Source organism: Molossus molossus, unplaced genomic scaffold, assembly GCF_014108415.1.
Source record: "Molossus molossus isolate mMolMol1 unplaced genomic scaffold, mMolMol1.p scaffold_m16_p_19, whole genome shotgun sequence".
Lineage (NCBI taxonomy): Eukaryota > Metazoa > Chordata > Mammalia > Chiroptera > Molossidae > Molossus > Molossus molossus.
In genome coordinates, this window is record NW_023425354.1 from 49,010,103 (window position 1) to 49,026,645 (window position 16,543).

The 16,543-nt window shown below is 45.5% G+C and overlaps 1 protein-coding gene across 1 annotated transcript in view; it reads right to left on the reverse strand.

Moving 5' to 3' along the window:
* MYH10 (myosin heavy chain 10) overlaps positions 1–16,543 on the reverse strand; it is a 172,105-nt gene that overhangs the window by 45,563 nt on the left and 109,999 nt on the right. Inside the window, 2 exon segments of the mRNA XM_036269900.1 lie at positions 12,411–12,525; positions 12,771–12,944. Of these exon segments, the coding sequence (XP_036125793.1) occupies positions 12,411–12,525; positions 12,771–12,944 (289 nt within the window).

Here is a 16,543-nt window from a genome sequence, read left to right on the forward strand (position 1 = left end):
TGCCCCTTTCGATCTTAACAGCCACCTGCATTTCTGTTTGTTCTCCAGAACAGACAGTACTTGGGGACCTGGCACTGTGTGAAGTCCTTTACGATCAAGATCCCACTCAAGTCTTGATTTTCAATGAGCTTTGCACAGACGAGAAAACCATGACCCAGGAAGTAAGGTGACTTTCAAGTTATGTACGTCTTCAATGGAAATTTGGAGAAGGGGGCATAAAATCGGATTAATTTCCAGGCCCATGCATGCGCACTACAGAGCAATTTCTCCTATGTGAAGCCACCAGTCTCAAGGTCAAAACCACTCCTTCTGCTGTGCTCTGGACTCTGCCTACCATCCAGCTCAGAGACCACTTTTCTCTCCTGGGTCTTCAACCTGTCCCTCTTTACTTGCTCCGGCAAAAAACAGCACCAAACCCCACCCCTGAATGTGCCACGAAACAATGAGCTTTTTAAAACCTGTGTCTGCCCGCTGCTCCTTCTGTCTCCTGAGAGCCAAGCTTCTTTCCGAGCAGTCCACACACGTGCCACTCCTCATCCTCTCCCACTAACTTCCCCGGGTCCAGCCCCTTGGCTTCTAGTTTGCCTTCCTCCCTCCACCTGACACTGCTCGGGACATGACTGGTCAATGGCTAACAGCAGACCGTCCAGCGTTTATTGTACTTGACCCTGGTATATTTTCCTGTTGACCATCGCAGCAGCATTCTAAACACTCTCTCCACTCCTGGCTTCTTTATGAACTCCGTCTTCCCCTTGACCTCCATCCACCTCTCTAGCCACCCCAGCCTCCTTGCTAACTCCTCTTCTGCTTTTCCTGTACACCATGGCCAACTAGGGGTCCAAACGCAACTCACCCGAAATCCCTTCTAGAATAAGGCAAGATGTAGGTACAGGCAGGTATACACAGTTTGACCTGCTTTTCTCAAGCTGTCCCCTCATCCTGGGTGACCTCATTTATGACTTTAATTAGCTGTACCTGACTCCCAGCACTTACCAAACACCTATATTCTCCTCTCCACCTGGAAGTCACAAAGGTACCTCTGCCTTCCACAGATTCTCGGTAAGTGCCCATCATGTCTGCTTTTACTAAACATTGCGACCCTCACACCTCGCATGATGTCTGGCATATAACAGGCTTGATACATAAATGTTAGTGAATAAATAAAATAAAATACATTCACAACTGCATAGTGAGAAATGCATTGAAAAAAATAACAAGATGCTATGGGAGAGATGGGTGGTTAGACATCTCTCTGGAAAAAGAATGAGTCAACAGAGAACATTCCAGAGAGTGGGCGCAGCATGTGTGAAGGGCCGGGGGCAGGAAGACGTGGAAGAAGCTAGTGCGAGTGGAGCCCCACGAGGAGGGACATCCCTCTGTCTGTAGGAAGGCTGGGCAGTCAGGGAGACAGGTGACCACTAGTCCAAGTTCTAAGAAAGATGACAGCAGCTCGAACTAGGGAGATTTAGAGGAGGTGGACTGATAAGGAAGATTCAAGACATATTTTGGTGGGAGACGACTTGCTTTAACAATTAATTTGACAGGAAAATAAGGGAAAGGGCCACGTCAAGAAAAACTCCTAGAATTCGGGCTTGAGCAACTGAGTGCCTTGTGCTGCCATCGGGAAGATGGGCAGAAGTGGGTTTTGTGGGTAGGAAGACAGGGGCCACACTCCGTGTAAGTTTGGGGTGTCTGCGAGACGTTAAGGTGGAGATGAGCCATCAAGTGGACATTGCAGTCTGCTGCTAAGAGGGGTCTACACTAGAGGTAAATCTGGAGTTGTCGAGTCACAGTGTTTACAGTTATGAGACTGGATGAAGCATCTGAAGGGCGAATGAAAAGAGATGAAGGCCTGAGAGCAAGCCCCAAGGAGCCGGGGAGAGGAGGAAGAGCTAGATAAGGGGAATGAAGAGGAAGAGGACAGAAGGCCGATGTCCTGAACTAGAGCACCTTCTCTGACCCACCGCTATCCGGTCCCTCTTCCTGCACGTTCTGTGCAGACGTGACCACTTGTACACAAGCCAGACACCAGGAGCCAGGCTCAATCCCTCTCACACCCAGCTGCTCACCGAGACGGATCAGGCCAAGATTTCAATGTCTTCGATACAGCCCCTCCTCTCCGCTGCCCTAGTTCGGGCTCCAACTTCTCACCTGGATTCTGCAGTAACCTCCTAACTGGTCAGGGTCATTCGGGAGGCAACCAGTCGACGTGTCTCTCTCACATCGATGTTTTTCCCCCTCCTTCCCTCTCTATCTGAAGACAAATGTAGAAATATCCTTGGGTGAGGATTAAAAAAAAAGACATGGTCCAGATAACTGAGCGCAGCAGTGTAACAGTGATGGAGAACTCGGCTCTGAGCGGCAGAGCACCCAGCCCTCCGGAGCGGTGCGATCTGGAGCCAAGACACTCCCTGCTCCAGCCCCAGTGTCTCCCTCTGTGAACTGCAGCTAATGTGGCCCGCCCCACAGGGCTGTGGGGTGCCTCCCTGGCCATCCCCACATATGCCGAAGCTCCAACTGTGCAAACATGCAGGCCCTCCGACTCCACCCTGTTCTCCCTGCCTGGCATGCAGAGCCCTCCTTCCAGCCATCCTGGCAGTTCTTACCTCCCTCCCTCCCTCAGGCTCCGGTCTCCGCGTGCCTCCAGACTAGGCTACTCCCTCCTCTAGGCCTCACTTCACCTAGGCCAGATCCCTGGACAACCTCACTCTGCCCTGTGTACCTCCGAGCTGGCTGAGCTTCCCTTCCCTGGTGTCTGTGTACCCCTCTGACAATTTTTTCTGCCTACCCCCTCCCACCCCTGCCCAACGTTGGCTGAAGCATGGTGCCTGGCACACGGTAGCTATTTAATAAGTATCCGCTGAGTGACCAGAAAATTACCCCCAGACAAGTCACCCCCACAAAAAAAGAGGAGGTGTTTACTGTGTAAGGACTCCCTACACTGGTTTCCAATGCTCTGAACTGGTCTTCACACATGTGACGGTAGTCATAATACAGCTCCCAGCAGGGACTACTTTTTACAACAATGACCAAAAAATATGATCGCAATGAACCTGATTTTCAAATTTATTTTTAATGAAGGCAATCCAAAGCTAAACATTCAGCATGCTTTGGACTTTCAGTTCCTTTGTTTTTATTTAAAAAATTTAAACTCAGGGTTAGCTTCCACCAATGAGCAAAATTATCTTGTGAGTAAAAGAGAGACACTTTGGGAACTGCATTAAATGACCTGGGCCGTACTAATAATATATGAGTTCACTGAAAAATCAAGACCTAGCCTGGCCGGTGTGGCTCAGTGGTTGAGTGTTGACCATGCACCAAGAGATTTCCAGTTTGATTCCCGGTCAGGGCACGTGCCCAGGTTGTGGGCCCAATCCCCAAGGGGGGCATGCAGGAAGAGGCTAATTTCTCTCATCAATGTTTCTGTCTCTCTCTCCCTCTCCCTTCTTCTCTCTCTACAAGCAATAAAGAAAAAAGAAAAAATCAAGACCTATAAAAACCTCTATTTTACAAAAACATTTTCTGAACCAGAGAAAGTAGAGAATGCAAAGACGAGATTCCAGCAGCTCTGTGAAATGAGCACCACTGCTCCTTCTGAGACCTAATACTGTGACTAAACCTCCAAGGTCTCAGAGCCCATGGTTTCTGGGCAAAGGACGCTTTGTTTATCCTCTGGCTACAAACTCTTCTGCGAGGGTCAGGAGGGCCTGGCTGGGCTGCTGGTAGGCACAGTAAATTCATCATCTGGTTGCCTAGTAGCATGAAAAGATTTCAAAGCATTTTACACAGATATCAATTTATTAATCTATAGAGCTTATTTGGACAGTGAGAAATTAGATGAGCTCCACAGACCTGCAATCTGTAAGGGCATATTTATAGTTTAAAAGAAGAAAAATGCAATTGCAATCATCTATCTCATATAATTGCATTAACAGTTTTCTGTTTTGTTTTTTTCAATCCTCACCCGAGGACATTTTTCCATTTTTTGTTCAGATAGAGTGGGAGGAAGAGACAGAAAGAGAGAAACATCAATGTGAAAGGGACACATCGAGTGGTTGCCACCCGCACGACCCAACCAGGGCCGGGGACAAACTGCAACTGAGGTATGTGCCCTTAGCGGGAACCGAACTCGGGACTCTCTGGACTGCAGGCCGACGCTCTAACCGCTGAGCCAAACCGGCCAGGGCTGTGTTTTTTTTAAATAAGGAACAATACTGTCCAGTGTCAGAATGCTTAACTGGCCCTTCTAGGGGACAACCTCAGGAGACATGAGGCACATGAGATTTTCATGTCCTTCAAATCTGTGCATGGGCCAATTACTAGTGTCACTAAATTTAATTTCATGTATTTAAGCCAGCTCTTCAGAAACTCACTGCAGTTAATATAGCTAAAAACCAAAATGAAGGAGAAACTTACTTTAATATTAATTTTAGCAACCAGAAGGTGATAAATAAGAACTCCATCAACTACTCCTACAAAAAGGCCTCTGGCACCCGGCCCTGTGCTGGGCATGTAGTATGTTCTCAATAATCATTTACACAAATTAAGACAATTCTACTTTAACGTACACTAAAATGTTACTAACAGTTAAAAAATTCAGAAACAGATATTCAACTGCTATGAATTCCCAGAAACAATCTTAACATCAAATAGTATATTTTCACCTTATCTTTATTACACAGTAATAACAAACTTACAGTGGTCACATAATGGTTCATTGCTCTACAATATTTGGGAAGTTCAGAAAAACTGCAGGAAGTCCAGGGGTTGACAGCACTGTTCCTTCTCCTAAGCACTATGTAAGCCGCACTTGAATTTGTCCTTCACCTCCCCCCCTGCAGGAAGCCCCCCTTGTCCTACAGAGTTTGTGACCCACTTCTGCTCTGCCCTCTCCCCTGGCAGGGCCCATGCACTGAATTCACCCAGCACTGGGCAGCGTAGCAGGACTGCTGATCAGCTTGGCCTCAGGGCACCATGAATAAAAGTGGACTTGCATTAAATCATAGCCGAGGAAATACACATGAACTGATTTTCTGTTTTTCACCATTACAGCTGTAGTGGCAACAAGGGTGCACAGGAACTGCAACAGCCGTGGAGGCAACCACGGCAAGTGCAATGCCAGGCCCCAGGATCGAGGCGCTCCGGTGTGCCGGGGCCACGCTTGGTACTCACAAGAACCCCGAGAACTGAGTGTCACTCCCCACGTGACCTCAGGAAATCCAGCTGCAGTACCCGAAAGCCACTTCTCTGAGCTCCCAACTCCTATTGAGACTCAAGATGAAATACAAAAGAGGAGAATATACTGCAACAGCGACGAAAAACCTTCATCTGAACACGATGACAAGTGAACTAAGTGCATAAACCATGGCAGCCCCAAACCATAGCTCCTAACGTGCCACTAAAAACAGAGATTTATGACCAATTGATATAATAATCTACAAGGAGATTAATTACCATTTCATCAGTCATGCTACTTGAATCTAAGCAGAACTTCCTTTAATGACTTACTAGGTCCAAAAAAAAGAAAAAGAAAAAAGGCTGGTTCCAAGTTCTGGAAGTCGGAACCTCGTCGTTTCTTAGTCTGAAGCACAGGTGAGGCGAAGCCTTCCCCTTAGACTACAGCACGGAGGTTGGTAAGAATTCAGCAGTGTTCGAAGAGGAAGATCCCAAAGAGCTTGTGACAACTGAGGAAGCCCTCCTATGGCAGTAACCACCTCCCCTTGGTGACTCTAGATTGAAGAGGGCTGGGAGGCTTCTCTCTCAGTAATTCAAATCTGCTTCATGCACGTCTATTTTCTCAGGCGGTACCTTTTGATGGCAGCCGCCACCAGCACCAACAACGTCCAGAGAATCTGAACTGGTCCTCTGAAGGCGGCAGTAGGTACATGCCCGCGGGGGTGGCTCATACTAACTGTTCCTCAGTGAGGATCAGGACTAAAGCTGGACAGGCCCTGTCACAGACCCTTGGAGTCTGAGAACCCGGCTCCAGCTCTGTTACAACCCCTCTCTGCTGGTTCACTGGGCGTGCGTCTCCACTCCCAGAGGCATTCTGTTCCTGTCTTCTGCATGGTTCTTTGATGCTTCTGGAAACCTCTCTTTATCCCAGTCTCCTTCTCATCCTCAAAGCCTTCACATTCTTCATAATGCTGTTTTCCTAACATTATGAATATACTTTGTGGTTTCTCATTTAGAGAGATGCTCACTACATGTTAGCATGTCAAAGGCAATCATGATTTCCCTAGGAACTCCTTCCTCCATTGTCTTTTGAGAAATCACTGGGAATACTAATGCCCCACAATTTCATTTCAAACCTATTACCTGGGGTTTGAATCTATAAACACAGATTGAGGAGAAAAACGTTTTGCTGTAGAAACACTATACACAACGTCAAAGACCGTAGTCAGCCATGGTGGATGGAAGGCCCTCTAAGGAGAAGCAGAGACTGAGACCCCTGATTCTTAGTTCAGCCGAGGAACTCAACCAAAGGACACCTCGCCGAGAGAGAACCAGGCACATTTTCAGTGCCAAGGTGAGAATATGGTGAGGTGAATGGGCTTACTCCCAGCCAGAATGATGCCATCTAAGAGTAGCTCTGTCCTTGATGCTGCTGGCACAGAAAACACCTGGTCTACACACCCTGAAGGTCATGGTTCCACAAGGAAGAGCATCTACACTGCAGGAGAGGGAGAGGCCGCAGAGGGCATGTAAGGCAAAGCTGCTGCATAGGAAAAGTGGGTGTGGAACGCCCACCCACCCACCAACTCCCGCCCTCAGTGACTTATAGACGGCGTGCCTGCTTTGTGCCAGGTGCTGAGGACATGGCGGTGAACAAGAACAGGCATGCCCCGGCTCTCAAAGCGCTCACAACCTGGAATTCTCTCTAAAAACTAGAAATCCAAAGAGTTAAGGGGAATTGATTTGAAGAGGGCACTCTACCTTGGAAGAAAGTCCAGAAGATCAAACACTAGCCTTTTAACAAAGGACAAGTCTCAGGCAGACCATATGCTTAAAACTACCTCCTGGCTCTCTCTTCCTCCCGGACTTCCTCAACTCGGTCAGCACTCTCCAAGGCCGAGGATGACTGCGTCTATCTGAAGACTTCTTCCTTTAGAGTTTTTCTATGGAATATTCATTCCAGCTCATGGAATCATCTTTGGCATGATCTCCTCCGTCCCCATTCTTAAAGCTTGCGATCTACCTTTGTCATTGTATGTGAACTAGAATGGACTGCGGGAATCTTGACTTGGATGAAAATGGGCACTATACTGTAAAAAAACTTTTGAGATGGATACAGATTTCAGCATAATCATGTTCCAAAAATTATAAAGGAAATTTTAGAAGGTGAATTTGACAGTATTTTTGAATTTCACTGCATGACTTCACTAAATAACTGGGAGGCTCAGTGATACTCATTTTATATTGGGCTTTTGGGGACCTCTAGCCATGGGTAGGCTGTATTTTAAAACAAGGCTAAGGATTCAGACCACAAGGCCCATCTGTTTGGAGCTCAGTATCATGTTCAATGTACAAATTTAACACCAAGCTATTCTATCTTAGTCTTGCCTTGCAAATATCAGGCCTTGTAGACAGTTTCATTATCTCCAGTTCAAAAGAAAAGCCAAGTAGCTAGATATGCACACAATTTTCAAACCATGGGTATAATGATGAGAACACATATGAGATAAATATGTACTTATTTGTTCACAAAATGTTAATGACTTAAAGAAAAAACTCCTCTTTGAAATGTCTTAGAGTTGAAAATTTTAAGGTAACTCAAAGACAAAGAAGACATTATTCAGTACATCCATTCCTAACAATTCCCTGAGAGGACTGTGTATCAACATGGCACTACTGGAAAAGGTAGTGCCGTACATTTTAATATGCAGCGCTGTAAGTGCTATGCATAAAATAAGAAGCAATGTGTAGGCAATAGCGATTGAATTGTTTATGCACTCAAACAGTTGCCTTGAAGTAGAATAAAAATGAGCATGAAATGAAAGGTGCATGCAGGTCTATGAGCAAAACAAAAACAGAAACCCAGAAACCAGCCCCGTCCCCAATCTACCCTGCCCTCCCAGGCCACCCTGCCAGCCCCCCGAAAAGTTCTTCCTGTGGGCTTAAAACCCTTCCATTTTGGAAGACCTACTGGCTTTATACATTCACCTTGTGGCTCATGAAGACCAGAAACACTCTCATAAAAAGAAGCTCTCTGACTATTCTGAATCTCTAAAGCAGAGAAAAGCAAAATCAGGAGGATGGAAGAGCAAATACACAAACACTTCAATTAGTGTGCAAAACATTTGACATCACAAGCAAACTTTGAAATCGGATACGAAGTAGCTAGTCCAGGGAAGATCCCATGCAAACATTACTAGTTAGAGAATGTGCACATTTGGACAAAATTATTTATAAAATAAATTGGAATAAAAAAAATGCACCTTCCCAACTCTAGGTGTGAGCATTTTATCACAGTAATGTTAAATGCTTATCCCCACGTAAGCGCAGGATGAAATGTTGAGTAATAAGGTACTATTTGAGTTGTCCTTCATAAAATTACCTTGCAATTAGCAAATTAGGACAAGGCATAGAGCACCCTGGTAAATGTATATATTAGTAGCTTTTATCATAAAAAATTTACACTGCTGTGTAATTTTACTTCCAATACAAATTACTAATAGATAGGTAAGTACCAGCAAGGAAAACAAAATTCAAGTTGTAGCAAAATGTTAAAATAGCTTCAAATCATAAGATGATAACTTGATCATACCATTACACCTAAAAATATCCTGAGGTACATTTACATAAAAAATTCAATTTTTAGTTTTTTTTTTTTTTTTTGTATATAAGCCCCAAGAAGTGGCAAGAAGTCCTATGCAGCTGGTAGAGAGATCCCAAAACATCTCTTAGCAGAAAGTAGGGTACTATGAATCTCTAGGGCAGGGCTGCCACCAAAAAATCTTATTTCTCCTAGTTTGGCCTTGAGAAAACCCTAGCACAAAGACTATTTCAATTCATAATGTTTTATAGTCAGAGTACTGCACCTTCACAGGCAAACTATATTCATACATTCACGGTCCACTTGTTATTTTCTGCTTTTGCATTTATGTGGTTATAAAAATAGAAATATAATTACATGTTTTTCCAGGTCTATTTTCTTTCCCAGCAGAAAAAGCTACCCTTATCCTAAGAGATCTCTACACCCAGAGTGGGCAGTGATGAATTCTCTACCTTAGTGGCCTCCTCAAACTCCTGTGCCTGCCACTGATTTAATGCACGAAACATACCAGTCCTCAAAATTGGACAGACATGCTATAGCTGCTCCGCCTGCCCCTCCCCCGACAGTGAGCGCCCTTGGAGATCCTGTCACTCAGACTACACTGAAAAACCGTCCACCTAAGCTGATGAACAACAGGACTTCCTACAAACAGCAGCAGCATCAGAACAGCAGACACGGGGGAATATTTCAGAGCAGACCCTAGCACAGACATATCAAACTTGGGGTAGGTGAGATTTCTATCAGCCCACATGTGTGCCCAAGTGCCTCTGGAGAAAGGCCAGGGTGACAACAGGGCTGTGCAGGCTGTGGGTCTGAGCTGTGGACTAAATACAAGGCACAGGGCTCAGGCCCGGGCTGAAGGAGCTCGGCAGGCTGCAAGCATTTTCTCTCGGCGTCTCTGGAATCCTGTAACTTCTCCGTAGCTATGCAAAGCACAGAGAGACAGGAGAGTCCTCTCCAGACATGGTCCTGCCGTAAGGCACGTCTGTGTCACGTGTCATTGCAGCCCCACCTCCACCCTTGTGGCCAAAGCTTATATCCTTGAAACTTCGGACCCACTGCAGCCAGAGGCTCCCCCACCTGGGATGGGGAGACGTGGAGTTACAGACTGGAAGGAGGAAGCCAAGGAAGCTGGGAGCAAGACAGAGGCTTGCTCAGTCCTAAGTTGCATTTGTGTACAACCTGAGTTTTCAACTCGAGCACAGTTTCTTGGACAGGAGGGCCATGACTTTCTTCCTTCCCCCAAAGATCTCAGGTTGTAACCATGATGCACGTGGTTACACACGTGGTGTTTGTTATTCGAATGGGTCGGGTGCTTAATAGGTGTTTCCCACAATATCCTTTTCGGTTAAAAAATTCAAAACTAAGAGTCAAAGTGGTTCAAATCTTCAAAACCAGTATGTAAACTCAGGACTGAATTTCTTTTTGTCATTAATTTCCCAAATACCTGCATCTCTTTTCAAAATGAAGAGAAATCTGTTTTTGAGGCTTCAATAGTAAAAATGTATTTCCTCTGTTCCTTTCTGCCCACTTCGAGGTTCTTTCCTACTAATCCTGCCAGCCAAACACTGCCTGCTCTACTTCTTCAGGTTCACACCGTCTCACTACCCTGGGGCACAAACCCACTGAAGCTGTTCATTCAACCACGTCAAGTCCACTGGGACTGCAGTCAGGCTTCCCCACGGTCTGCTCTCAACCTGTCACCAGCCTCGTTCCCTGCCCCAGCCCTACGCTGATGCCCCAAGGGCACACTCACCCTGAGATCTCCCACTTCCACACTGTGATCACTCATCCCATCTGCTCACCCCTCTTCTCCCACACCAGCTTTGCTTCTAAAAATGCTCCGCATCCCTAGATGGGCGAGCTCACGCAGACCTACTCACTCCTCAGGGTTTAAGGCATGATCAGGACACGGATGGCTCACCGATCAGTGCTGAAAACTGCCGGCACTCAGTAAATGTCAGTTTTCCTTATTTAGTCAACAAATCATTATCCTTCAAGGATGAGGAAAACTGCCTCCTCCTTCATGACATTTTACTTTAGCACCCAAGAAGAAAGCGCTGCCTTCCTCCGCTGTACGCTCATCCCATACCCTTCACACAGCACTCACAGATACCTTGGGTGTTCAGACCTCTGTCTACGATCTCGGTCCTTTTCCTGAGCACGAAGACCTAGGAGGACTGCCGGGGGAGGGGAGCATGGGAGCTCTCCCACGCATGCCCAGCACCGAGTCCTCACAGAAGGCAAGTGTTCACGGTGGGCAGCAGAGTTCCTTTCTCTTCTCTCTGGGACACTGCCCACGTGCACTTCCAACCCCCTACTGCTGGCTTCTCTAGCACCTGTGACCCTGAAGCAGGTTGCTGTCTACCCTGGCTGCAGTTTCTCATAGCCCAGTCTAACAGTCCACAGCAGCAGGCTCAGGAGTCCTCAACTACGGGCACTACGAATACCATGCTCGGTCCTGCTCCCAGTCCTCAGGCAGTGCCCTTGACTGATCGGGTCACTGCAAGTAACAGTGAACACTCAATGTCGGTTGAAGACTTTCGTCCAAAGGCATACAGATAACAAGCCTCCGTGTCACTTGTTGGAAACCTAACCTGTTTCCCCAACACCCCCCGCCTCTTTTACACAGTCCCAGGCACACAGTCTGTTCCCAGGACACATACATGCCCAAATGCAGTGCACCCCACCCTGTGGGGCCCCACATCTACTTGAGCTGATGTCCATGATCATTCTTGACTAGATTATCTCTGATATGGTTATCGGCCCCCTACTCACTTCCTCTGTGTTCACTTTTTTATTTCTACCTCTTTCCTTTTGCCCCAGTTGCTTAAATCCTTTTTTCTTTCTCTTTCTACCTCTGAGAAGACAGCAGTACAAGCTCCTGATCTGCTATAGAAAGAGTAAAAGTGGGCCAGGTTACTGAACAGGCCCAGCCTTGGGTCAAGGCCCAGCATGGGGCAGATCCAGGGCGAATGTCTTGAGTGACCTGAAGCCAAGCAGAGAGGTGGGATACCATCAGAATTAAATGTAGCATCAAGAGCCACGCTCTAAGAGATACTGGTTCCCACTATGCATAGTTACATACAGATGTTCAGTTTTTCTGGTACTAGTACAACTTTCTAGTCTATGACAAAAAAATCACCAATATCTTCACCTGAAGCTCATGTAAACAAAAGCACTGTGAGGACTGGTGGAAATAGAAACTGGTCTACATGCAGGGTATGAGTGTATCATCAGCCACTCTGTGTGTACGTGGGAGGTCGGCAGTGGCTAAGGACGCAGCTTGGCGGACCTGTGTGACACAGAAAATGCACAGTGCTTCTCAGGGTTTGCGTCCCAGTACCCTTGGATTATAACCTAATTGGGACCAGGGTGGCCTGAGGCATGTGTGTAGTTCTTTATGGCTCTGAGCCTAGAATGTTTCCACACTCCCACAGCATCTGACCAAGAGGGCAGATGTCTCGTTACCCAGTATTCTTAAAGTGGGTAAATTCCGATATAACGGCAGCCCTGCTCTAGGGAAAGAGGTTTATAGTAAAATATGCACATATATATGTAAGAGACCCATATATAATCCTCAATTGTAAACGATTCTGGCCAATCTTAATCACAAATGTAAGCAAATTCTTACCATCCTTCCAAAGCTCTGCAACAAATCTGTCTGATGACTGGTGCAGGAGCGTGGCCACATTGTCATTCAGGGGGTCCATGTTCTTCATCAGCCACTCATCTGCCTTATAGTCCACCTGGCCCGTACCACAGCCAAATGTGGCGAGATGGAGAAAACAGACACAACCAAGAAACATTTAGAGCCTTACCCACAAATGTTCAGAGAGCAACCTAAAAAGTGGATTGTCTCAAAGGTAGTGCATTTGTAATATAAACTACATTTAAGGATTTACAAATGTTTATCAGCACATTTCTTATAAACTTCATCAAATGTAGCAAAATTTCAAACACAGTTCTTTTAATCAAGTGATTCAACCCTTACCTTCCCCGCATAATGTATAATGCAGAAATCAGCTTTGTCTTTCAGTTGCCGTGGTTTCTGGAACTTGGAGTGGGACCCTTGCTCTTGAACTAGTTTTTCCACAAAGGTTTTATCTGTGGCTTTAGGGAACCAGCACTCTTCATCCAAAAGGGCAAGTACACCAGGAGGGTTGGCCTAATAATGAGAGGCAGTAAAAACTCACGTTTTGCATGTCACTTTAAATACCCATTGGGTTTGGCAGTTTAACGTCCAAAAACAGTTTTATGAAGATCTGTGGAAAACAAACTGCTAGGACAGAAGGAAATGCTCAAAGCACATATGTAATAGAAACACTGAAGTCTCCAACTGCTAAATATGTGCCGGTGAGACAAGGGTGAGTAACTTATCTTATGAACACATACAGGTACACTGTAGGTATACTAATTCCAAGTTGATGGTCCCTAAGCAGCAAATAGACACCACAAAGGACCTATGCTACTTTGTGGATGTACTGAAAACCACTGAATTATATACTTGAAAAGAGTAAATTTTAGGATATGTGTCTAGAGCTTGCCATTCTCTGGGAGTTCAAAAATCAGTGGAATGACCAACTCACAGGCCTTTGTATTTAGCCCTGGCCAGTTTGGCTCAGCAGTTAGAGCATCGGCCTGCAGACCAGAACCAGGTCCGGTTCCCACTAAGGGCACGGACTTCGGTTGTGGTTTGTCCCTGCCCCGGTTGGGGTCGTGTGGGTGGCAACCAGTCGATGTGTCTCTCTCACATTGGGGTCGTGTGAGTGGCAACCAGTCGTGTCTCTCTCACGTTGATGCTTCTCTCTTTTTCTTCCCCCTTCTCTCCCTCCCGCTCTATCTGAAAATAAATGCAATAAATAAATAGAGGTTATAGTTAAATATAAATGAAATGATGTAATAACACGGTAAGAGGAAGGTGGTGGCAAAACCCAAGGCCAGCAGGCAGAAGCTGAGTATCCCTGTGCAACGAGCCTAGAATTGAGACCCTTACCAGGGCTATTCAGTCTGTGGTTCCTCCACATAGAAGAACTTGCAGGGTTTCAGAGCAGCTAAAAGGAGACTATCAAAGGCAACCGGGATTTCTAACTTCCAAAATAGGATCCCAAATATAATCTAATCTTCTCTAAATGACTCAGTGACAGCATAATTGTGAATATCCATTATTGTGTCTCCTTTTTCTTTTTCCTGCTTCGTCCTTCAATGTCAAGTTCATTGTAACACTTCTTTAAACTGGAGGTTCCTAGAAGAGCTAGAAGTGTGGGAAACTGTCTTCTGACTCAGGCCAGGAGCACTATCAAGGGGCGTGGAAGCAGCTTTCTGAGCACAGGGCTCCCCCCTGCCACCTGCAGGGCCTAAGTTTGTGAGACAGGAGGGTAAGACTGGCCAGCAGCTTTTTAGGTATTTATTTTCCTTCTGGAAAACATTCTCTCCATTTTGAAAGAATCATTATCCCATGTAACACTGTACAGACTACAGTTAAATTCCCTACTGTTACACAGTCTTTTTTTTTTGTGGTACGTGCCCCCAGCAGGAACCGAACCCAGGACTCTCTGGTCCGCAGGCCAACGCTCAACCGCTGAGCCAAACTGGCCAGGGCATACAGTCTTTATGTTTCTATGGATAAGCACAATAAGGTAATCCTAAAGAGTGAGTCATGATTAAATCCTGAATTCTCTCCCTCCCCTTTCTGAGCCACCCCTCCTTGAAGTTAGGACTCCTAGGCAAGAAGTAAAATGGTACATTCCTAAAGTTTTGGGGGAAGAGCCTAGAAGTGCCAGTACTCAAAGTCTAGGAAGGAAGGCGTGAAGGGGGCAGAAGGAAGGGATAAAGGGAAGGAATGAGGGGAAAAGAGAAGAAATTCACTCTGCTCACTGTCCTCATGTATCTAGAACAGCCAGCATATCCCCCCCATTCCAATACCTTCTGAACCCCTCGACTGGATAATTCTCCTAAAATCCCACTATCAATACATTGTGCACCAGCTGATTTCTGGAATGTGGCTCTGGAGCGTGCTCCCACTGCCGTCACCACACCTACATGGGGAAAGCCCCTGTGACACTCCAGCCAGCCATGGCTTTGCGGTCAGTCACCAAATGCAGAGCGTCACTTAGCCAGAACCACGTGACCAATGAACTATCAGCGCCTTCTGTTCTGTTCTCTGGCTTCCAGAGCAGGTCCTTAAGGACCAGGGCACGCCACCTCCTCCCTACATGCCCACAGCACCCCAATCTTCTTATTTCCAGGCTATAATTGAGGATTTAGTAAATTTTTGATGGCTGATCTTATCCTGATCCAACAATACCCAACAGAACAATAAAGAAGGTGACCATCAAACCCTGGTGCCTCACCTCTTTTCCTGTGAGCTAATCATTAAGGTTGAAATGTCTACTACCCCCTAGCTCTCTCACTCTGAGAATAAAAGCATCATCTGAGAGGGAAGAAAAATAGTATGTATAGTATTTTGTCCTTGCGGATAAAGCAAAAGAAATGTAGTTGAGTAACATTAAGAATGTATGTTTCTAAGATTCATTTAAAGGTCATAAAACCACCAAATTTTAATCGCTCTAAAATATTTTTAAAAATAGGGTTGCCAATTTTTCCACTGGGAAGTTTTGGTATAATTATTCCTGCAAAGAGATGGAGTTAGCAACTCTTATGGATTCTCTGTCATCCTGAATAATAAGTGCCCATGCATAGTTTCACACTTTCTTAAAACACAGAGCTTCCAGTGTTATATAGATACATGTGAGTATCTCAGACAAATCATATGTCATCGATAGTACTGATATGAAAAATTCCATTCCCTTATTTACACAAATTCCCAAGACACTTTTTGGGCAACAAAGTTGCAAGGAAATATATTCACACGTTCGTGCAATCAAGAGCATTCACTGGAAATCACCACTATTGTGCCCTGACTGTCACTTCTAAACAGTGCTCAAGGTACACAGAAGCAGATTCTCCCATCAGAAATTTGAGAGTTCCTCCTCCAACAAGTGGCTACAGCGCCTTGAAAGGTAAAATATCTCTTATGGATGAGAGAAAAAAAACTATGTTACTTCCCTTAAACCCGAGTTTCTCATGTGCTACAAATACATCTCTGACAGCGGTAAACGTCCTCTAGGCTCCTTCCCTGGTTCTGACTGCAGGGCTGTAACACCCAGGCTGTAGGCATTAGTTCTCCAACACAGAGGCACTGGTGGCAGAGACCGAACAGCACAGAAAAGAACTGCTCCAAAGCCTAGAGCACCTCATAGGAGACACCTTCAGGAAACACACCTACTGGGCCAGCATGAGAACTTTATGTAAATTACCAGTATCAGTGCATAATTATTCTTTAGTTTTCCTGTATTTCGGTACTTAGAAAAATAAAAGAAGCAAAGCTACTACCTTGTTGAGCAAAAGCTACCTGCTGCCAGGGAATACAAGCCCAGTTGTCACTTTCGTTTGAGGTCATACAGTTTCCATTCGTGAGTTACACATGTTCCATGTATTTCTACATGACACTGAAACAAAAGAAATGATCTCTGATGCTCACTAACATTGCTCTAAAAATATATCTGCCTCAACCTTGAAAATATCTTTAAAAAAAAAAAAAAAAAAAACCAGTCTAAATGAAAACATCCTTGTACAGCTATCCCTCGCCACTTCGTGCTTCGACTTTTGTGGCTTCACTCTATCATGGTTTTTTCAAATATATTCATTAAAAAGTTGATCGAAACAGTGAAAATAATACAGCGCACACTCGGTTGTCTGAGTCAA